Raw genomic sequence first — 25051 nt, 5'->3', positions numbered from 1 at the left:
ACCATGTATGGGCACTTGAAATTTTGCACATATTTTACCATTGCTCAGGTCTCCCCCTGACTCTTTACTGCTTCATATTCCAACAACTAATGCTCCTTTGTGAAGTACTAGGATAGCACGGCATCACAATCTTCAAGAATGCAGCACGACCCACATGAAAACAAAACCCACAACAGAACAGTTCACATGAATATGCAGACATCCCCCCGAGGGTACATAGTAGCATAGTTTTAAATTTAGGCCGAAATCCGAAATTTTGGCTGAAATATTTTGGTGTCGGTTTGGACTGACACCGAAGGTACATTGAATAAAAAAAATACAGGATTTCGCTGAAATTTCATTTTTCAACCTTATTTACAAAATTTCCACTGAAATTTCCACCAAAATCGCCGAAATTTTCACCGAAATTTTATCTATTTTGGTGGAAATTTAAAAAAAAAAAAAACCAAATTTTTATCAAGGTTTTAGTGTTTTACATGATTTCGGCTGAAATTAAACCGACATTTAAATCCTTGTATAGCAGTCTAACTAGCAGTGCACTTGTAGGCCACACATGAGCCTACATGAAGCAGCTACACAGAAATAGTGTATCACACTCAACAATAACCAGCTCAAAGGCTGCACAATAATCCACAAGATGATCACACAACAATCTAGATGAAGGCTATATCACAAATCACACAGTGACTCTATAACAAACCATACAAAGTGATGCAAGAGCACATGCTTATGAATTGCAAATTCATTACATGCATTGTGCATGCTAGTTATTAGGTAGAAATTTTCTATAAGCTGTTACATTATCACTAATCAGATAGTTTCTATTAGATGTTCACTATTCTTAGATAGTTTCTATTAACTGTTGCATTACTGTTGTTGGAAAGTTCTTAATCATGTAAGAAGTTGTGTAAACTAAAACAACTGTACGTTTCTTTTCTTGTTTCTTTTTTTTTTTTTTTTTTTTGAGATTTGGCCATCAATATAATGTAATGACATGAGGAAAGAAAAAGATAGATTTGATTAAAGTAAATTTTTGGAACATCACTTGTGAAGAGAGTCTTGACACTCGACCTCGAGTTTAGGCCATTATCTTCCAAATCTAATTGCTTATCAATGAAGACGTCGTAACAACGGCGTTGCATGAACCTTTTCTTCTTCCTTATTGTTCTCATATTTTGTGATCCTTAGCATGGAGCTTGGCCATAAAAAGGGCTCTCCAACGTACTCTCAGATCCATAAGTATCTACCTCATGGATGATGGATGTGCGCTTCAAGCAGTGCTAAGTGCTAACTTGTGTGTCAATGTCTCCACTTGTTGTTATAGTTGCTCTTGCTCTGCGGATAGATAATGTTGGGTGACGTTTGGCGCAATGGTTTCGCTAGTACTACTCGAAGCCCACATCTATGAGGAAGATACTTGTGGGTCTAAGAGTGCCTTCAAGAGCCTTTTTCATTGCTAAACTCCATGCCTCGCAAAAGATGAGAACATTAAGGAAGAAGAAAATGTTGATGCAATGGCGTTCTTATTGTATCTTCATTGATAAACATGCTTATGAATTGCACATGTAAGTTCCATAGTGCACATGCTAGTTCCATAGTGCACACGGGACAACACAATCATCCTAATTCTTTAGATAAAAAAAAAAGACATTTTATTACTTAAAAATTAATTTTTTTAAAATACATTATTAAAAGAAAGAAAATTAATGAGGTTTAGATGTGTGTGTGTGTGTGTGTGTAGTTTGAGGAAATGGTTTGTGAGCAGCTGCTCAGATAAGCTTATCTGAGCAGAGCTCACAAACCATAGGGGGGCCACATTTTTGGGGGGATCCAAAGCATTCATTTGGAAGGCCCTTCCATGGATAGGGTGTGTACAAAAAATCAGCCCTATAGGATCATCCTAACCCTGCCATTTGTGGAGGGGAAAAATGGGCAGAAACATAGACACACAGTGTCTGTCCATTTTCCCCTCCACCTTTGATTGGGTTAGGATGATCCTATAGGGCTGATTTTTGGTACACACCCTATCCATGGAAGGGCCTTCCAAATGAATGCTTTGGATCCCCCCACCAAAAATGTGCCCCCCCCCCCCCCCCCCAACGCCACCCCACCCAAATGGTTTGTGAGCTCTGCTCAAATAAGCTTATCTGAGCAGCTGCTCACAAACCATTTCCTCGTTTAGTTTAGGTAAGTTTATTTTGGTTTATTCATGTTTGGGGAGGAAAAAGATGGAAAATACCCTTCAAATGCCTTTTAAACGGTCAAAACAGCTATAAATTAGGGTAAAACCCAAAAAGAGGGGCGAAAGCCGTGAAACTATAATTTTTTCAAAAGACAGAGTGTTTAGGCAGAAACAGGGATGAAACGGAATGAAATAGATGAAATGGAACGAAATTCTTTCCGAAACGGAACAAAATGAGTTTTTGTTCCATTTTTCGGAATGGAACGCAACGTTTTGGCTTTCTCGACCGAAACAAATGGAAATTGATAACTTAGGGCTACAAAATGCACGTGACAACATAACAATCCACACAAATGCACAATAGCTTACTGATGCCTTACAGTCCATACGACACAACAGGTTCTGAAGTATAGCAACCTTCAGAATAGAGCTGTTACAAGGAATTAGCATCCCACAAGCTGATGTAGCAGTTCAGCTGAAGCACAATGGCCTACTAGGAAATGCTTAGCATCCAAACTCTGCTAACGAGAAAGAGCACAACAGTTCTCACAAATCACTACACCTCATGATAGAGAATACCTTAGACCACATAGAACATAGCTTTCCTAGCAAATCAACACCAATTCACACAAACTACATAAGCCCATGAAACAAAGTTGTCTCCCCATGAAGTGATGTGATTAAGTCATCTTAGCAACCGTTAGATTTATTTCTTTCTATTAGATTATTGGACATGTGTTATTTTCTATTAGCATTTTATTTGGATTATTAGCATTTTATTTATCTTGACACAAAATGTTTAATATTTTTTCAAGCAGTCTACTATGCAAGACAGCTTAAACATTATTCAATGGAATATGGTGGAAAGGAAAACATTTTTGTTTTTTTTGCTGAACATTGTTTTTGTTAACACTCCCATTTCTTTTGCTTATATGAGCCCCAGCGCATGTTAGCGTATCACTTAAGCGAATTTTTAGAAGCATAATAAGTGCCACCCCTTCCTTTGCATTTAAGTTTGGTGCATTTAGAATTAAATTCTCGTCTCCATCAAGTGTTATCTGTCTTGTTGGTTACCATTATCTTTGTATGCTAGGTGTATAATTTCATATTTGACTGATGTCTTGGACTGGCGGACTGATACATTGTGGAGTGTAGTGTCCTGACACATAAATGTTTAATATTCATTTCAGATTATATTTTTGGAAACATTATGTAATGATGAGCGCATTATTGAAAGAAACATACGCCTTAAAATTCAACAAAGTCCCGACTACGCAGAAGAGTGAGTTATCAGCTTTTATCTTTTTACACTATAGCCAATATTCTTTCATCTTCATCTATAATGTCTAACATGACACTGGATACTATTTCTTAGGCCAGATTTTAAAGCTGGATTACAGGATTTCAAAACACGCCTAGCCAATTATGAAAAGGTCCAACTTTAATTACATTACTGTTTCTTTTGGTATTAGGTTAATAGGTTTCCTTAACTTTGTTATGTAATTTAGATTGATATTAAATTATTCATGCTTCTTCTCCAGGTCTATGAGCCAGTTGAAGAGGGCTCTTATATTAAAATGATCGATATGGTTAGTGGACAGGGTGGTCAGATACAAGTAAGTTTGTCTTTTACCCATCAAAAAAGAAAGTTTGTCTTTGTTCTAGTTTTCATTCTGTACTTTTTTTTTTTTTTTTCTTGAATCATCGATAGAGGAAAAGAATATACAAAGCCGACCGAGAAGGACGACTTAAATACAAGAAAGAAACAGAAACAAAAAACATCAAGGAGGGAGAAAATCGAATAACTCGAGCTGTTGCCAACACGTTCCTAATCACACTAAGGCACAAAAGCAAGGTTTTTATCTCAAACAGGAAACCTCTAAAACCCATATTAACAAACTTAGAGAACTCCAGAAAAAATATCCAAAAAATTCTTTACACAAATATGGCAAGGGTATAGGGGATATTCACTCATCTTTGATCACATGTGAGCTCTTTGCTGATGTCAACAATGACTTGTGCTGATGCCAGCATGATGTCACTAGTTGGGCCCCCTTTTCTCCTCTAATAGGTCTTTAATGACCCTTTGATGTATTTCTGTGTTGCATAGTTTTCTTTTCGTATCTTGATATCTTGATATCCTCTCATCCTTAGGAATGCTAAGGGCCGTTTGTATACGTGGATTTTAGAATCCAGGTTTTTAATTTGAAAACAGTGTAAAACAGGGTTCATGATCTGGCTGTTGTATGCTGTCCTGGCAGTGTTTCTTGGATTTTAAGTAAGAAAACCAGGTTTTAGAAATCTCATGATGGGGGAGAGGTTTCTAAAACCTGGTTTTCTTTCTTAAAATCCAAGAAATGTTGCTTGGACAGCATGCAGTAGCTTGATCATGAACCATCTTTTAAACTGTTTTCAAACTAAAAACCTGGATTAAAAAATCCGTGTATCCAAACGGCCCCTAAATGTCTCTTAACAGTTCCTTTTAGCTTTGAGAAGTTACGTTTACATGTGTTTATACCACTGAATAATGTCGTACCACAATAATTCTATCTGACTCATTTTTAATCAACCTCTTGTAACCCATCTTCATTGTCCTATTACACAGATTGTTCTTCATTTTGTCTCTATTTGGTATAAACTGTGTGTTTCGGGCTTCTTTATTAGCACTACTAGAAGGTTGTGTCTTTGGCCATTCATGCCTAATGGTAAAGTTCTTTGGTATATATGCTCTTTGGCTACACTTTGGTCTATCTGGAAGGAGCTTGGCCACCAATTTTTTAGTGTTAAAAGACTGCCTGCATTAAAGGAAAAAACTCACACGTCGCATAATCTTTTTTTTATCCATAAGAATCTGAGGCTTTAAAGAGGATTTCAGACACTATTTGGATTTTTTTAAAATAATTTCAAAACAGAGAATAATATGGTGGAAATTTTTTTGGAAACCACCTTCATTTAATAAGTTTACTCCAAACATTGATGGATTTTCTATTGAAACGCAGGATCGGCGAGAGTAGTAGAGCTCTTTATAGGGCTTAGGGAGTATAAATGGCTTATTATGGTCCTTTTCCGGGAAAGATTCAAGTGAATCAGATAGGGGTGCAACACGGGTCGGGTTGAGGCCAACCCGACCATAGTTACCGGATTCACCTTCCGCCCTCCGACCCGCGATCCGGGGTCGCACGATCCCAAACGTAGTTCACTAGCGACCCGGATCGCCAAAAATGACGACCCACGGGAGAGAAAAAGAGAGATGCATATAGACTAAGGGAGAGATGGAGAGAGAGCTACAGATTTTATAAATTTTGGGGTAGATTGGAACTAGAGCTTTCTTTTTGAAAAAAATGTAGGGCATACGTGAGGTTTTTATATTTTTTTTATTAAATGGATGTAGTATGGATTATGGAAGGATATTCATATATTCCAACGGGAACTTTCTTTATGAAAAAATATGTATGACATAAATGAGATTTTTATATTTTGTGTCTTAAATGTATGTAGTGTGTACTATGGAATGATATTCTTGTAAAATATATGAAATTATATATATGTATGTGTGTAGAGAGAGAGAGAGAGAGTGCAAGTCCGAATCAGTGCTCCAAACTGATCGCGACCCCGAATAGCGAACCAACATAGCATATCCTCATCGTACCACGTATTGGGCTACCATCGTACCCCGTACCCGTTCCCGTACCATGTACCGGAACGAACCACGTTCCAGGTAACATTGAACCCGACCCAACCCGAGGAACCCATTTTTCCAACCCAACCCGATTTCCAACCCGGCTGGGTTCAACCCGACCCAACCCTATTTCCAACTCTGGTTGGGTTGGGTCGGGTTGACCCGATTTGATATGGTACCAATAGTTGACCACCTCAACTCAAGCCGGGTTTTTTTGGGATTTTGAGAACCAATAGTGGTCACCAATAATCAGTTTTTGACTCACAATCGGTTCTCAAAATCCAAAACAAACAGGGACTAACAATTAACAAAGGGAAATGTTATCCGCACTACTATATTTTGATGATCACACTCCCCACTTTATTAAAGTAAGGAATGGCCCGCACCATAGGATTATCCAAACCGTCCATTGTGGACTGTGGAGACTATTTCAATGTTGAAAAAGAAAAACACATACAAAACTTCTTCAGATGGAATACAGTAATATTAATATAAATTAGGATCATATGTATATGTCGGAATTAACTTCATTACTAAATGGGAATTTCAAATTTCAAATTCGGGTTGAGTTGGGTCGGGTTGCCCGACACCCCAACCCAACCCAACCCAACCCGATTTTTAATTCGGGTTGATTTTTCCCAACCCTAACCCAACCCGATTTGCGAAAAGCTTAACCCAACCCAACCCAAATTCGGGTTGAACCCGTCGGGTTTTGGTTGAACCGACCCGAGTTGCACCCCTAGAATCAGAAGTCTTCTCTTTGAGGTAGGGTCTGGTATTAGTCGGCTTATTTCCAAGGTTTGTATGTAGTAAAGGCGGTGCTCTGACCATGACTAGATGGGTTAGTTTATATGATTGCTTTTGGAGGTTCAAGGATCCAATTGGGACGATTTTAGAGTTGTGTGTCGATGGATGTCTTGTTCAGATGTATTATTTGGGAAGGAAATTCTGAGGCATACATGGTAGCCAACGAAGGTGTGACGAGCTAGCTATGGGTGTTGGACAGGAGTCTGTATCTATTATTTGCGCACTTTGTAAGTTTGTATTACTCCATGACCATTGAAATCCCAAAGGGCAACCCAAGAGAGTGTGGGGGGGGGGGGGTGAATTGGGTTATTAAAAAATTAATCCTAAATTATCCTAACCCTTGTTAAAATTAAATTAAAAGTAAAAGACAAGGAAGATGTTACCGATCACCAAGTAACACAGAGAGAGAGAGAGAGAGAGAGAGAGAGAGAGAGAGAGAGAGAGAGAGAGAGAGAGAGAGAGAGAGAGAGATGACACAATGATTTAGAGTGGTTCGGTCCCTTAACCTCAAGGACCTACTCCACTACCCAAATTTTGTCTTCCTTGGGATTTTCTCCACTAAAACGGATCTCCACTACAGCCGGATCCCAAGCCGTACAATCACCTTCACCACCTTCCAGGGAACAAACCCTCTTTGCATTACACAGTTGAAGAAAAGAATGAAAACTCTCTCTAAGCCTCCTGTAGGCAAGTATTACAATGATATAGCTCACAATCACTCCAAAAGATTACAAAAATCAAGCCTAAGGAGTTCCTCTTGTCAATGAGTAAATGCAATAGTCAAGTTCAAAGAGGATTTGGTGAAGAACCCTTGATTAGAAAGTAAAAGCTCTTAAAGATGAGTTAATGATCTTGTAAAATGTTTTTTAGTTGGTCTTTAACGGGGAATTTATAGGATAGGGTCATTTACGACCGTTTGGGGGTAAAAAGGGAAGAAAGCGATTCAAAAATCACTAGCTGTTTGAGCCCCGATGGCTAGTTTTCCGTGCAGACTCGGTTGACCACGCCTGGTGTGCTGACCCTTTTTATTTTTGAATCTTGGTGATTCGCGGTCGACCGGGTTATGGGGATCGCCCGCCAATACCTTGATATGTGGTGGATCGAACCACGGCGGTGGCTCACTCTTACCATGCTGGATTGGTTCTGGATTTTCTAGAACTCGATCCGTGGTCTACCGGACTTGCCTCGGTCGCTTGCCCCAAGCCTTCTGGTTGGGTGCAGTGTTTCCAGCACCCATACCGGAGTCGCCCGAGTTGCCCCAGTCGACTGGCCATGTTTTGAAATCTTGGTTTTAACTTGAAAATTTTTTAGGGCTTGGGCCATGGTCTTAGGGCTTTTGTCCAAGGTTTTCAAATGCATTTTTGGGTGTGTGTGAATGGTTTTGAAATTGTTTTGAAAACCCTTTTTCAATGCAAATACACAATGACAAGAGGACTCTAATACAATCTAAAAATGATAAAAACCTTGAGTCTCTTGATTGTCTTTGCTCCTTTGCACTCGCTTGGACATCTTGGACTTGTGAGTGAACTCTTTATCTTCTTTTGGACCTCGTGACTTCCTCCATTCTTGGATAATCTTCTAGGATGCATGGCAAGGTCACCTTTGTTAGTTCTACTTCAAGCTTGCCCTTTTGGCTCCTTGCTTCTAGTGTTGTCTTTGATGAATCCTGTCTAAATCACAACACTCGAGAGGCCATTATCAATACAACATCAATTTGGGTTTGTTGATCATCAAAGCATCAATGGGTTGTACCCTTGGGCTTACAACCATCTTGGTCATCTTTGTTTCTCTTTTATAATTTTTCTTTTTCCTATAATTTTTTGCATTCCATTCAAAAGGAAAAGAAAGAAAAACACAAAAATCATCGTTATTCCCATCTCCAACATAGATCCCCAGTGATTTTTCTAGTTTGGAACTATCAAACTACATAAGAATCTATAAAAAATGAGTGACTGAAGAACTCCAACCTGCTTTTGTTGATTCTTCACTTTGGGAGACTATACTCCTGTAAACTAGTTGCTGCAAGCTCACTTCTTGCAAATCCTTTTCTAAGTGAGCGATTTATCTTTTCGATTATTCTCCTTCAGGGATTGAAACATTTATGGAAGAATGCATTGACTTACATCTAGAAACAATCATCCAAATGGACAGATCTGGTGTTCATTGAAAAAAGTAGGGATAGAACTGAAGTGGTCTTTGACTCTGAGTTAGACCCTCTCATGTCCCTTAAAGTTGCCAATCTCCATTGGAAACTAGAACACAAAATTTGCGGATCTTTTTCCTCAAACCTGTCAAATCAATGTACTAAAGGCAAATTTTGGAATAGCTTGTCGAGCCATTTGACATTTGATCATGTTCTTTTGAGTTTATACTTCTAGTTTTTATATATTTGAATTTTACATAGAGATTTGCTTGAGTCATTGCTTAGTCGACTTAGAATCTGCACTGTTTATGGCCGACTCAATGTATTTTTAATGCATACCTTGTTTTTATGTTGGTGGGTTTGTCAATTCACGTTGGCATCTCCAAGCTTTATTTTCCGCAATCATTAAGATTTAAAGGGTCTTGTCTATTTTATTCTTCTCTTGAGGATTTTAATGGACTCAAAGGTTGATTATTCAATTACTAAACTTGAAAAGTATGACAATATAGGTTTCTAGAGTTAGACATATAGATCTAAAATAATATATTTATCATTTTACCCATTTAGCATGATTGTTGTATGCATAAGTTCCATTTGTTGTTTCCTTTGGGAAGATGCTCAAGAATGCTAGACATTTATGTTGTATCACTTGCATATGTGAAAATAAAACTTTTACTTATGGGCTTGATTTTGATTAAATGATGTGTTGACCATGGTATCCTTTTACTTGTTTTTAGTTGAATACTTTTGATTCAATGTTTCTATAATCTATATCACACTTCGACTTCAAGTGCACGTGTAATCTAAAGAACTCTGTATCAATTTAAAATTGACAAATTTTATTTTTGGATTTAGGTGAACAATATTAGTGGATATTTGCCGGGAAGGATCGTCTTCTTTTTGGTATGCTTCCAACCTTAATCCGATCTTTCCAAAAGTTATATTTTAAATTTTCATTTTTGTTTGCTTTTTCTCTGTCGATAAATTCAACCTTAGAAAAAAAATATGTACATAGACAGTGTCATTGTCCTAAATTTTTGAAGCCTCCATTGCAGTCCCTCACTTAAATAAACCACCAGCTAGTGTCTTAGCTTATTTATGGGACTATAGTGAGGATTGCAAAGAAGATTAAAATCTTGCAAAACAATTTTTAATCAACCAATCTTCAAACCCATGCAAAAACTGAAGATAGTAGTGAAGAGGAAAAAATCCATTAGGAAAACCACACAAACTATTTTGTTGGATGAAAATTCAAGTTAGGGCTCACATTCTTGTGCTGTTCTATATTGATCTTAAGCCAAATTACATGAATTGCCATTGGCTGCACAAAATTGGCGGGCATAATAGTAATCTACCTAATTGACTTTTATGTAATGATACACATTAATACAAAAATATCTAATCGAATGTTTCTTTCTAGAAAGGTATCCTCTTTAGAGTGGGCCAGGGCAGTAAAATTATGTTTTGGCAGAACATTTGTGGTCTTTTCAATACCGTGAAGTTGTGTTTCCCAGAGCTATATAATGTCGTGTTCGAGAAGTGGATCAGTGGTGGCATTCCCTTTTGTAGAAACAAATGGGTTGGTGGAGGGGAAGGATCCATTTTAATGTCACTTCTTTGTATTGGAGATTGACAATGTTGGCTCTTTTATGGCTAGACTTGGAGCGGTCTTCATATGCATACTGGGTGATGATAAAAGGGTGTGAAATGGACCCCAGAGGGGTGATTCACCTTAAAATCTTTCTACAGTTGATGCCAGAATTGGCTCTCTCCGCTGCCAAGAGAGCAGCGGAGTATTTAAAAGTACGTTTGTAGCAGCATGGAATTGCAATGCAACTTATCCATAATCCTCTCAACAGAATATAGTTTGGTGGACTATGTAGTTAAGCAATTTTTTTAGCTCAATTTAAGCTTCTGATTCATTGCATTTGATGCCCTACTTTTAGGTGAAAACTATATCTTGATCTAACACCTGATTCTTCTTAATCCCTATTAGAAACTTACCGACTTCTCCAAAAGCTTAAGCTGTTGCAGAAGGGCAGTATTTAATCTTTTATACTTTAACACTCCCCCTCACATGTGGCCCACTTGGCAAACACGTGGCACATGTGGTTCCACCTTGGGCCGACCATTGCATGTGGATTTTTTTGACATTGGGAGGTTTGAACTTGAGACCTTTGGCTCTGAGGCTAGGTTACCTCTTACAAAGGTACAATACCCGGTAGTTGATCTCCTGTCTGCAGGAGACCCAGCCCAATCAGCATCAGAGAACCCCTCAATTCGCATATGACCATGTCTCTTGAATAATAGGCCCTTTCCAGGTGCATCCTTCAGGTATTTAAGGATCTGAACTACTGCTCCCTAATGTGAGGTACGTGAGGAGGTCATGTAGTGGCTGACTACCCTTACAGCATAAGATATATCAGGGCGAGTGACTGTAAGGTATATGAGCTTACCCACCAGTCTTCTATACCTACCAGGGTCTTCCAACAGATCATCTTCTTCTGGAACTAGTTTTACATTGGGATCCATAGGCACAGATACATGTTTTACTCCAAGATTCTCTGTCTCTTCAAACAAGTCCAAAACATACTTCCTCTGTGATAGAGACGAGCCATGAGAGGAATATGCCACCTCTATCCCAAGAAAATATCGGAGGCGTCCCAAGTCCTTTGTAGCAAACTCTTTTTGTAAGAAGGTTTTCACCTTCTGTATTCCCCCGGAATTACTAACTGTAATGATGATGTCGTCAACGTACACAATCAATAGAATGCGGACTACTGAGGACTGATGACTGATGACTGAATACCGAGTGATCTATCGCACACTGTCTCAAGCCAAAACGCATAATGGCTTCACTAAATCTCCTAAACCATGCTCATGGAGATTGTTTCAAGCCATATAGAGATTTCCTCATGCGACAGACAGAGGAGGCATCTCCCCTTGAGCAGCATACCCCGGAGGCTGCTCCATATAAACTTCCTCATGGAGGTCGCCATGTAAGAAAGCATTCTTGACATCTAACTGGTGAAGATCCCAACCTTTATTAACCGCAAGGGAGAGGAGCACACGCACTGATGGGATTTTGGCAACCGGAGAGGTCTCATTGTAATCCACCTCAAAAGTTTGAGTATATCCTTTAGCAACTAGTCGTGCCTTCAATCTCTCAACAGTTCCATCAGGTAAATACTTGATAGAGAATACCTATCGACAACCAACCGGTCGAGCACCAGATGGAAGAGGAACCAGATCCCAAGTCTAGTTTGAATGTAGTGCACTAATTTCAAGATCCATGGCAACAGGCCAGCCTGGATGAGCAAGGGCCTCCTGTAAAGACTGTGGTAACACAACAGACGACAAGGAGGAAACAAAACTTTTGAAAGTAGGAGTCAGATGATCCTAGGAGACAAAGTTAGAAATAGGATGTGCAGTAGAGTGGGAACGAGTACGAGAGGCAATAGGTGAGTCAGAAGCAACTACATATGAGCGTAGAGAAGATACCTAGGTAGAAGGTAATGGGATCTCGGTCTGTGAAGACGATGGCCCGAGCTGATTTGGTGGAGGCCCATCTTTGCGCTGACGCCTCTGATAGTGTTTTGTAGCAGGTGGTGGAGCCGATGGGGTGACAGAAGAGTCACCTTGAACAACAAGAGGCTGAGACGACGGTTCTGATGGTGGAGGAACCGGAACTCGAACTAATCAGGAAGCACATGAAGAGAGACTGAAACTTCGGGTTCCAGAATAGAGGAACTGGGCGTAGATGGAGGACTAAAGAAGGGCTCAGACTCAAAGAATGTAACATCGGCCGTCACAAACCACTGATGAAGACGGGGACTATAACAACGATAGCCTTTCTGAGTTCTAACCCAGAAAGACACACCGTTCCGACCTAGGATCGAGTTTGTCCCTACCAGGACCTAAATGATGAACAAAGCATACACACCCAGAGATACGAGGTGTGAGGGGAAAAGGGTCATGCTGAGGATATAAGACCTGAAATGGAGAAGTACCATGAAGAACAGACGATGGAAGGCGATTCTCAAGGAAGCATGAAGTCAAAATCGCCTCACCCCAAAAGGACTTAGGGACTCGCATTTGAAACATTATGGTTCGGGTCAACTCGAGTAAATATCGCAATTTCCTCTCGGCTATACCATTCTGCTGGGAAGTGTCGGCACAAGAGGATTGGTGAAGGATCCTATGAGAGGAAAGATAATCTTGAAAGCTATGAGTACCTGAGAAAAACTCCCTAGCATTATTAGTACAAAGACATTTAATACTGCAATTAAAATGATTCTTTATTTCAGCATGAAAAGTTTGAAAAGCAGAAAAGACCTGAGAATGGTCATTTAGTAAATACACCCATGTCATACATGAATAATCATCGATAAATACTATGAAATACTTAAATCCATTATTTGACGCGACCCTAGAAGGTCTCCACACATCTGAATGAACTAAATGAAAAGGACTATCAACTCGACAAATGACTCGGGAAGGAAAGGACACCCAGTGGTGCTTCCCGAGTTCACAAGACTTGCACTGGATTGATGAAATAGAAGAAATAACTAAGGACGTTTGCTGGAGCTGATGAAGTGATGGGTGGCCAAGACGATAGTGCCACTGAAAGGCGTCGACAGAGCTATATAACACAGTAGTAGAAGGTCTGCAATCAAGGAGATAAAGACCATCCACCTCACGACCTGATCCAATCGTCTTCCTAGTCGAAAGATCCTGAAACAAATAATAAGAAGGATAAAATAAGATGGAGCATTGCAGATTTTTCGTTAGTTGACTAACAGAAAGTAAACTGAAAGGAGATTTAGGAACACATAGTACAGAAGACAATGAAATACTAAGAGAGGGACATACGGTACCAATACCAGTGATGGGAGTAGTGGACCTATTAGCTAGAGTGATGGTCTGTTTAGCGTGTTCGAACTAAATTTTCTTCTTTTGTTATTTACATCGGAAAATACTTCTATCACAGTAGCCAAACTTTTAACAATCAACTAGAAATCTAACAATTATCACAACCAACACCCTTATTCGAACTAAATTGCTCCCAAATACAACAAGAGTCCCCCCTCTATTTTAAAACATGTGGCACTTTCCAAACATAAAACAACCAATGAAAAAAAAATCTTAGACCAATATAATCCAATCAAGTAAACTCAAAGAATCAATGAAGTTAAGAAGCCTCATGAAAATGGTTTCTGCTACTCGCCTAAAGAGAAGAGGATGAGTGAAAGAGAGGGAATGCAGAAAATGGTTTCAGCTCTGCTACCATTTGATAACCTAAAGAGAAGATGACGAGTGAAAGAGAGGGAATACAAAAAATGGCTGTATGATGAGACAAAGGAATAGAATTGTCGATCACCTGATGATTTCATTACATTGGAAACTTTATCAAAATTTTGATTTATGCCGCTTTTCAGTGCATGTTACACAATCCCCAAAATTCCCTTGTATAAGTAATGACAATTATAACTTGTAAGTGACATATCACAAAATCCCTAGATTCCCCAACTCAGACAAAAATACATTGACCATACATGCCATATTGTCATGTCTTTCTTCTCCATACAGTACTATATGGCCCCATTTCCTGTATTGATGAAACTTTTCAATTATTTTAAAAATGCCGATTTCTCTTATTTCACTGTTGTCACAGGTATCCAATAATAGGCTGGTAGACACTTCTTAAAAGTTGTGTGTGTGTGTGTGTGTGTATATAATATATATATATATATATATATATATATATATATATATATATATATATATATATATATATATAGAGAGAGAGAGAGAGAGAGAGAGAGAGAGAGAGAGAGAGAGAGAGAGAGAGATTTTCAATGAACTTTGAGGCTCACTGTGAAGCATGTTCAATTTGAAGAATGTTTAGCGTGTTCAATTAAACATACCCATACTGGATGAAATGGATGATAATATCTGTTTTTGAGTAGTTCGGTATTTAGGTGATGCTATTTATCAAGATTTGTTTTCTTTCTTCTTCATGTTATTTAATCTTTTCTTGATCGATGTTGAATATATAAGATCTGAAATCTGATGATAGTTGGGATCATAACATTTTCTACCGATTGATGAATTTGTAAATGCAATTGAGAAGTAAACTCAAGAAATATGGGAATGCTCATAATTAGGGCTGAGATAAGAGTTTCTAACGATGATAATTTCCTTAGAGATATTAATTGGTTCTGCAATTCAATTTTGTTGTTTTTTTTGAATTTTATTTGCACCTAATACTCACATTTACACCATTATAGGTGAACACTCATCTCACACCACGACCAATATTGCTTACTCGGCATGGAGAGAGTCGTGATAATGTCAGAGGAAGAATTGGGGGTGATACAGCTTTGAGGTTTAATCTCTTCTCAAATATTTGAAAATCTGTACTACTTGTGTCACTGGTTTGCCAATTATATAGTCATCAGAGCGATATATCCATGGGTTCTGATTCATTCTGTATTCTTTTATTCATCTTTGAAAAATCTTGAAGGCGTTTTATCATGATTAGATTCTCCATTCATTTCATTATGAAATAAAATGGATAACTAATATAATTTGTTAGAGCTCAACTAGGAGGACACTCGCTTTTGGGATCGATCATAATGATCAATTTTTGGGTCCATAGTTACATGAAATTTCCTATTGGGACGGGAAGCTCGCTTCCCCAGAAACTTGCTTTGGAAGCTAAGTTCTTCTCACTTCCCAAATTTAAGGGAAGCGCGCTTCCTATGCGCTTCCCACATTCCTCTTAATTAAGAGTACGCTTTTGGGCGGGCAGCACTAAAGGAAAGAATTCAGATGGTGGATATTCTTAGAAAACGGGAAATTCCTATTATCGATCATTGGGCTCTTTGCATAGAGGCGGGGGAATCCGCTAATCATTTATTCATTCATTGTAAGTTTGCTAGAGAAATATGGAGCAAATTACTAAGTAGATTTGGGATATCTTGGGGATTTCTTGGCTTTCTTATTGAGATATTCTCTCAATGGTCGGTTAACCCATGGAAGGAACGAGAAAAAATTCTTTGGCAGGTTTCATTCTTTGTGTAATACCCGGTAAAAATAACAGTTATTAAGCATAAAAACTATTCACATGTTACTATTCCCCTCAGTTTTTCCTATAAATAGAGCAGCCAGGAAGAGAAAAGGAAGGAAGAGAAAGAAAAGGGAGGAAGAGAGGGAGAAGAAGGAAAAGGCTAGGAGAATCACTTCTTCCTGATCGTTGTCATCTTCAGGGTCAAGCATCTTCAAATTCCCACTTCTCAGGTTTGATAAGGCAGGTGATAGCTAGACTCGACTGGTATCTTTTCTCAATGAAAGTGATAGGGATATAATTATATGTTGTTTTATTCAAATATTTCTTATCTGTTTTACTTCAAATATTCATTGTTTACATTTGGAAAATATCAAATCATATTTGTTTCAAAATGATGAAATGTGTTTGGAAAATGAAATGAAATGTTAGATTTCATATGCGCGAAAAGTTTGAACGAAAATGAGAAGTGAAAGAAATGGAAGAGGTAAATGTACGATAGTCTCTCTCGTGTGACATGTTTGTACCTCTGAGCCGTCGACTTACCCAAAAGCGGAAGTAGGCCAAGTCCAAAGCGGACAATGCGAGGGTGAGGCGGATCGTTACAGGAAACTTCAGAAATAGAAACAGTTGGAAACTATTGGGCTTTAAATGGTTTGTTTTACTATCTGGTTAAACTGTTGGTATAAAAAAATCCTATTAGTATTAGTTTTAAATTCACATTATGTTCTATACAAAATACTGTATATTTTTATAGAACTGTCTCTTATTATTGATTTCAGCTTCTTGTCGAAGATTCTATATACCTGCTCTCCTAACCCACTTTCCCCCCTAGGATTTGAAAATTTGGATGCGGGAGTATTTGTTAATGAGGAACCTTAGTTATGAGAAGTGTGAAAGCAACTTCAGGAAATACAAAAATGATGAACCTAGTCAATCTCCTCAGATGTAAAATGTTTTAAATATGTCATACTTGGGATTTTTGTAAATTCAGGATGTACTTTAACCTTCCGTCGTGTAATTACAGGAATAAATATGTTTTGTTGCCCGTAGCAATCCGTGCAGTAAAAATCCGGGTCGTTACACTTTGCCACCATATGGGTTATATGGAAAGAAAGAAATGATAGGCTGTTCAATGGCAAATCCAAAGGCACAACATATTTGTTTGTCAAAATATTAGCATTAACAATCTCTTAGGTTAAAGCTCTTCTTCTATTCAGGTTCATTCCTGCTTATGATATTTGGGAAAGGTGGAGAGACATTTGTGCTAGCGCGGAGAGATCACAAAATTTGGTCCAAGTGTGGTGCCTCCTCCTCTAGGGTTCCTTAAGCTCAATTTTGATTGTTCCAGCTTGGGGAATCCTAGTCCTGCTGGAGTGGGGGAGTCCTCAGGATGATTTGGGAGAGGTGCTTTGGGCTTATGCAAGGCCAATTTGGGCGGCAGATGCTTCCAAGGCGGAGGCTCATGCAGTCTATGAAGGTTTAGATTGATCAAGAAAAATAACATCGATCATATTGTGGTGGAAGGTGATTCATCCAATGTCATCAGATGGCTCACTGGAACTCCAAACCCACCTTGGAGATTTGATAGGCTCTTAGATGAAATGTTTGATTGGGTGAGAAATATGGAGGTGGTGTTCAACCATGTCAGGAGATCTGCCAATCAAGAGGCGGATAATTTGGCTAGAGTTGGGAGTTAATAAGGAATCCCTAACCCTTTTTGATTCTCTTCCGCCGTGACTTTGTATCTTTTTGTTCATTTTTCCTATGCTGTGTATTCTCTCCAAGCTTGATATTGACCTCCTCGGTCTTTTTTTCTAATTCCATTGACTACCATTTAAAAAAAGAAGTTAAGGGTACGCTTCCTATTTAGGTAATTACTTCTTTCTAAATGATTTTTGTTTTCCTTTTGATAATGCTGAAGGTGCATATTTAAAAAAATACATTTACAACTAGAAAATTAATCTTAAGCTTCAAATGAAAATTATGTGGATCTTTTTCCAAAAAACATAACATTTAATATACTTGTGAAACCGTAAATTCCTAGGACTTGTAATTCTATTTAGTCACAAAGTCTTCTTTTCTACTTGTAACCCCTACCTATACTAACCCTGCCTCTCTAACCTATTACAATCCGCTCTTTCTATGTACTTCTTGTTCGCTTTCGAAGCTTCTTACATGCTTCATGTTGTATTTCAATGACGCTTTGCACACATTTTCTCTTTACTTTCTTTAGAGTTTTTGCTTCCTGCATTTTCTCTTTTCTAAACCCCTCGCTTCCCGCTTACGCTTTCCGCATCCCTTCTCATACTCGCTTCCTGACATGGGGACATGCATGTGTAATCAGATAGTTGATCTTGGTTCTAATCCCATGCTGAGCAAAAATCTCATTTGTATGATAGAAGTCTACAAGAATCAATGGTGTATCTTTTCTTGGCGGAATCATTAATGAGGGTTGATGGATCAAGAGGCTAGGATCATCCAATCGAGGTAGAGTCAATAGAAATGGGTCGGACTTGTAGTCACTGCTAGAATCTGGGGACCTGATCACATCCACGTTACACATGGGCCCCAAAAAGTGGCTCTTGGGAGAGAGCCTAACAGCCAACTTCTTTTTAGAAATTTTCAGTTCTTTAATCATCTATTAGTTTGGAAACATATCATATATATATATATATATATATATATATATATATATATATTTCGAAAGATGACAATTTTATTGAATCTATGAAAATTACATTGGGGACCAGCAGTCCCAATATGCATTACATAGAGTCAACAAGTAATGGCCAAGATTATATTCCTGAGCCAAAAGAGCGAGTAAATTCTTCAGGGTCAAAAACTACAAAGAACCGCCTCATCCACACATTCCACCCAATTACATAGACATTCCTGTTTCTCTGCGAAGTCATCCTCTTCTAACATATCCAGAAGGTCTTACCTAGATCACTTTTTTAATATATGTCTTATCCGTGATATTTTCCATCAACCATGTCACAAGAAGCCCCCAAACCCTACCTCCTTGATAAATTACATTGAAGACCCATGTCTGCAACATCATCACTACTACAAAAAGAGAAGACCCGTCGCACCACTAATTTATCCCAGAAATTAGTACGAACATTTCCAAAGCTCATCCAAGAAGCTTTGGAGAAAGGAGGTCGGAAAAACCTTGCCAGGCTCTCCTAGAGACCTTTCCATGAAGCCAGGGGAGGATCGAGATTCTATTTCTTCTTCCAGAATTGAAATGGTCATCTCCCTAGAAACATGCCATACATTACTTCGATGCCTCCTATCCTTTGGCTAGCTTCCAGATCTAACAAGGAAAGCATTGGCTACTGCTAACTCGTCACATAAACCATTTCTCTAATCTTATCAAGAATCAAATGCAACACCATGATTTCTATGAAAAGGTTATGCCTTCGACTTCCTGGGCAAGAAGATGATTCTTGGCGCCCTTGATCATCCATCTCTACTTCTGAAAGAAAACCTTAAAGCTTACCTATTTATCGATTCCATCGAAGTGTTCCCCAGATTCCAAAGAACTTCAGCGATTGCTGCTCATTACTGCAATTTACAGCATGCAAGCTAGCCATCCCATCCAAGAGAACCGATACGCCTCCCCAAGAACGGCTTTGCAGATAACATCGAGAATGTTTTTCGACTTTTAATTCAATAAAGGAACAAATCAGATCCTCCCTCTTTTGGCAAAGGATTTTAGGATCTTGAACATTCCGCTCTTCCTAGGTCCCGGAATCAAAGCCAGTGCTACCTCCAACAGATACATCATTGTGCTTCGATGAGACTCATGCCCATTGGTCACCGCCATCAAACCTTCAAACCCCCCGGCAGCTCGGAAGTCAATCATTTTCCTAATTTTTGAGTGAATACCCATCAACTTGGAGTTTGCGCTCGAGAAATCTCCTTTGTGCCTGGAGAAAGATTTTCTAATCTTTGAAAAGGGGGAGGGTTCGAGGGTCCCTTCCTGAAAAGAGAAGGGGGTCCCATTATGTGAAGCTTTTACGGGTAAATCCGACCAGGAAACTTTTTTCCTAGGGGCAGCAGGGTCAAAGGTCTTACTCCTCTGTCCAATGCTCATAAATGCAGGCCCCATCGGTACTTTCTCAAGGTTGTTGTCAGCTCCAACTTTGAATTTGAAATTTGAACACAACGGCTCAGCAAGGGACCTGCCATTAGCCGGCGAGGAATCCCCAAACGGTGGTGAGATACCCGAGTCTGCATAGCCCAGAGCATTAGGGGATTCTGAAACACCATTCTTAATAATTTGTTGTCTCTGGAACTCAATCCCAATGGAATAAACCTTATCAAGAACTCTAATTCTAATGCAGGAGCCATGGAAGAGCCATCAGGGGCTAGAATTTTGGTTGAGACAAAACTCATACAGTGCTGGTGATTTCCTTCCATTTTAGTTTCCAGAACTTTACCAAAAAGGTTCCCTAAAGCTTACACTGTTGAGACAGCCCATACATGTAAAAGGGATACCATAAAAATTAACCCAAAGGGCTTCCTCTCCTTGATTGAAGTCCCTATTCCATGGTGAGAGAGAAGCTAAACGAGTACCAAGGGCTTCGGGTCCCATGGCTAGGACCTTTGATGCTAAGGATTCAGAATCAAATATAAAATGGACCTCGTCCTTCGCCAAGGAACATGGGCAGGAAAGGGATGGAGAATCCCAGGTATTTTGCGCTCAAATCCAAAGGTCCTTCAGAGACCTGGAATGTCTTTCATTCCCTATAAGACAGGCTTTAAGGGTGCCCATACGAGTAAGCACTTCCTTGCCTGAAACGGAGAAGGCTGGGTTCCCATTACCCTCCAAAGAACAGATTTTACCTAAATCAGGCTATTGACTTTCCACTTCACCCTTAGCCACAAAACCAGGACTGACACGGGCAACCCATTTTGAGGGGATTTCAGACCGTTGGCACCAACGACATTTATCTCGCCATCTGAAATTAAAATATTTGCATGCGGAGCAAAACCAACCGCCAGGGCCATTTCTAAAACTCTTATTGGGGCAAATACCATTAAGAGAAGGAGTAGGTTTCGGAGTTGGTTTAACCTGCAGACACCTTCTACATTCTTTCCTCCATCTAAAATTATAGTATCAACAGCAACACTGCCAGTCCTCCGACCATTCTCCATTTCGACTTCCGATCTCCTAACATTTCGACCTCCGACCATTCTCGGAAAGAGAATGAGTAGGTTTCAGCATAGATATCACTTTCTTCCCTCCAAACTTGACACACTGATACCAATATTATCCATGTGTTTGTTGTTGTAATCCTTTGCATCGGAAACATATCATATATCATCTTGAAAATATCCTTTGTTTCATGCCATGCGTTTTTTAACTGATGAGATTGAACTGTTATAGACATCATTGCTTGTTAGATATGAAGGTAGTGCATATCAGCACTCTTGATCATGCTGCTCTGTAATATAATTATCCTTCTGTTAAGGAGTTGTTGATCCTAAACCAGCTATTATACATTCATGTGAACCCTTTTACCATTTTAATAATATATCATCTTCTGAATATTACCTGATTACTTTAGAATTTTCACTCCTTTATGTTTACCTTTGACTTAGTTTCTAAAAGCCAAATTGTGGTTTTTGGATAGAATTCATAAACTGGACCATTTATAAAAATGATTATAGAGAGGACTATGGAACACCCTAAATAAATAAATTAATCATATGAGATTACCATTAAAATTTCGTTTTCGAAACTCACTCACGTTGTTTCTATGCCGACTATTGTGGCCACCGCTTTGCCTGCTTATGTTTTTCGTTGCTCAGCAATGAAAATGCCCGATTTCTCTTATTTCTCTCTCGTATCGACATCTTGTTTCTCTCCTCACTCGCCCTATGATGTTTGTGCATCCCTCTAGATCGCACAGATCAACGGCCAAGAATGCCAGATCCTCGATTGGGTTGTCCGGGATCCTCAAATCAACAATCTGACGTTTCAAATCATCAATCAATCACAACCAATCACAAGCTATGGCAGAAGAATGTCTTCCGAAGGCCTATTGTCGTACATCCATCGAAGATCAGAGTGTCGATCAAATCAATGGCTCTTGTTTCTTCAAGGGTTTAAATTTAATTTATTTGCTATTTTCGCATTAGCTGAAATATCTTTTGATTCAGTTGTGTTAGGATTCTAAAGTTAGTCGTCCAAGTTAGCTAAGTCTTAGAATTTTTAGAAATTCTGGGACTTTTAAGTGGACAAATTTTGTGGGAATTTTTAGGATATTTTTCTTTTCCTTTCCTTGTTCTATGTTGATGTTCTACATGATGGATGAGAGAGAAATAGAGAGAAGGAGATGAAGTGAGAGAGGGAGAAAGAGAGTGCGAGAGTTAGAGGAGAAGAGGCGTGAGTCTGGAGTGCGTTAAAGCATTCCCTCTCCCATACGATATATATTATTTTAATAATAGTCATATTATGACCATTATACCCTTAGTACATTTAACACTCCCCATCAAGCTGGAAGGTATATATCATACATTCCAAGCTTATTACAAGAATCTTTTAGTTTTGCACTATCTAATGGCTTGGTAAACATATCTGCAAGTTGATCTGCAGATCGAGTAAACACTGTGCATATCTCGCCACTCTGAATTCGATGACGAATGAAGTGACAATCAACTTCAATATGTTTCGTCCGTTCATGGAAGACTGGATTTGTTGCAATATGAATTGCAGCTCTATTGTCACAATACAACCGTGCTGGAGATGTAGATGAAAAACCAATCTCTGCTAAGAAGGATCAAAGCCATATTAGCTCCCCACTTGTATATGACATGGCTCTATACTCAACCTCTTCACTTGACTTGGACACAACATCTTGCTTTGTACTTCTCCAAGACACCAAATTACCTCCTACAAACATGCAATATCCCGTAGTTGATCTCTTGTCAACAGGAGATCCTGCCCAATCTGCATCACTAAAACCTTCTACCTTTTCATGTCCATTCTTTTTGAAGCATAGACCTTTACCTGGAGTACCCTTTAAATATTTGATAATCTGAATGACAGCAGCCCAGTGGGAAGTACGTGGAGCACTCATAAAACGACTAACCATACCAACTGCAAATGATATATCTGGACGGGTGACAGTCAAATAGATTAGTTTTCCAACCAGCCTTCTATATCGACTTGGATCATTCAGCAACTCTCCTTGATCAGGAAGAAGTTTAACATTTGGATCCATAGGGGTAGTCGCAGGTTTCACCCCCATTGAGCCTGTCTCCTCTAAGATGTCCAACGCATACTTTCTTTGTGACAAAAATAGTCCATGACGAGACCTTGCTACCTCAATACCAAGGAAATATCTTAGCTGGCCCAAATCTTTAGTGGAAAACTCTCCTTGAAGAAAGGACTTTAGATTTTGGATGCCGGACTTGTCTATCTCCTGTAATTACAATGTCATCGACATACACTATCAGGAGAATATATCCAGAATCAGATTTGTGACTGAACACTGAATGATCAACAGCATACCGCTTCAACCCAAAACGCAAAACGACAACACTAAATCGTCCAAACCAAGCCCTTGGCGATTGCTTCAGACCATAAATTGCAGGCAAATTACAAAAAAAGGAACTGGGGGGGGGGGGCGAAAATCCAAGAGAGGTAGAGGGATGGGGTTTGACGAGGGTTTGGGTTAGTATGGCTAAATGATTAGGGTTGAAATCAAAAACCCAAAAAAAAATAATTGAAAAACGAAGACAAAGAAGGGAATAATGAACCTTTTTGTTGATGTGGATCTCTCACACCATTAGCTTTGATACCATGTTGATGTTCTACATGATGGATCAGAGAGAAATAGAGAGAAGGAGATGAAGTGAGAGAGGGAGAAAGAGAGTGCGAGAGTTAGAGGAGATGAGGCGTGAGTTTGGAATGCATTAAAGCATTCCCTCCCCCATACGATATATATTATTTTAATAATAGTCATATTATGACCATTATACCCTTAGTACATTTAACATTCTAGTAGAAATAGGAAACCTAATTTTGGTAGGATTATTATGCAAAAGTCTATAAATTCACATGTTATAAATGATTATCATAGTTTTGATTTATGAAATAAAGTTGCTTTTTTTTCGGAATGTCCCTCGATTGTCCGTAAACCTGCTGTTGTCGCCCATCTGCAGCTCAAAACAGTCCCTTGAATCCCTGCTAAACTCTACTGAAAACCCACCTTCCTGGCGGCATAGTTTCACAACCCAGTTTGTCCCAAAACCAGTTATCTACACCACCCAAAACACCCTCTGGTTTCAAGCAGATTATACCACCTGTAACAACTAATTGATCCCTGCTTCTCAACCCACCATCCTTCTCTGTTTGTTCCAGCCATTTGTCGCCCCCGAAATACCATACACAACCTCACCTGCAGTCCCAAAATCCAACTCCCAGCGACAAGAACCTGCTAAATTTAGGCTCACAGGCCCGCCCAAACATCAACCACAAACCCAGATTTATGGGTTGTCTTCCACGTAGACTTTATGCCACCTTCAATACAGCCCCAAACCTTCTTAAATCCGCTCCGCCAATCTTTACCTTATTCTAACCAATCCCAAACCACCCTTCTCACCTTGTTTAATCGAGTCTTATTCTCATTCTTGTCCCTCGCCCCATCACCAGAAACCGCCAGCCTCTGCCGTTCACTCGAAACTCCTTAGTATCAAACCCGAAACTCCCTACAAACTAGGCTCCTTCACCTTCCTTTTTCCACCACCCTCGGTCCTCAGTTTTAGGGGAAAACATCATCCTTTACCCTATGTTTAGTCGACAACCCCTCACCACCCAAAAACCCATATTCGATTTACCCGTCCCTCTAACCACCTTTAGTCGACCTTTTTATTTACCCAAGAACCTAACGGCCTCTCCGTCCTTTATAACCTATTCTTAATCTTTTTCCGTAACAACCTTGCTTGATCTTTTTTTTTTGAAAAATGACAATTTCATTGATACTATGAAAATTACATTGGGGACCAGGGGTCCCAACTAGCATTACATAGAATCAATTAAGGCTGGCTAGGATTATACTCCTAGGCCAGTACAAGCCAAAAAGCTATTCAAAGACAGCCACTACTGTGAGGTCTACACTTCCATACGCTTCCATCCTGGGAAAAAGTTGCAGT

At 39.2% G+C, this 25051-nt stretch overlaps 1 protein-coding gene across 2 annotated transcripts in view; it reads left to right on the top strand.

The window, feature by feature from the left end:
- Nucleotides 1-25051, top strand: part of LOC143880325 (6-phosphofructo-2-kinase/fructose-2,6-bisphosphatase-like) — a 55127-nt gene that overhangs the window by 14444 nt on the left and 15632 nt on the right. For both annotated transcript variants that reach the window (XM_077383209.1, XM_077383208.1), the window contains exons 12-16: nucleotides 3373-3464; nucleotides 3558-3615; nucleotides 3724-3798; nucleotides 9667-9714; nucleotides 15102-15199. In XM_077383209.1, the coding sequence (XP_077239324.1) occupies nucleotides 3373-3464; nucleotides 3558-3615; nucleotides 3724-3798; nucleotides 9667-9714; nucleotides 15102-15199 (371 nt within the window). The remainder of the gene's footprint in view (nucleotides 1-3372; nucleotides 3465-3557; nucleotides 3616-3723; nucleotides 3799-9666; nucleotides 9715-15101; nucleotides 15200-25051) is intronic.

The sequence above is a fragment of the Tasmannia lanceolata genome, unplaced genomic scaffold (assembly GCF_043159265.1).
Source record: "Tasmannia lanceolata isolate RefF3 unplaced genomic scaffold, GAP_Taslan_0.1 ptg000006l, whole genome shotgun sequence".
NCBI classification, from domain to species: Eukaryota; Viridiplantae; Streptophyta; class Magnoliopsida; order Canellales; family Winteraceae; genus Tasmannia; species Tasmannia lanceolata.
Note: the sequence above shows the minus strand (reverse complement) of the source record. Positions and strands in the feature narration are given on the sequence as shown.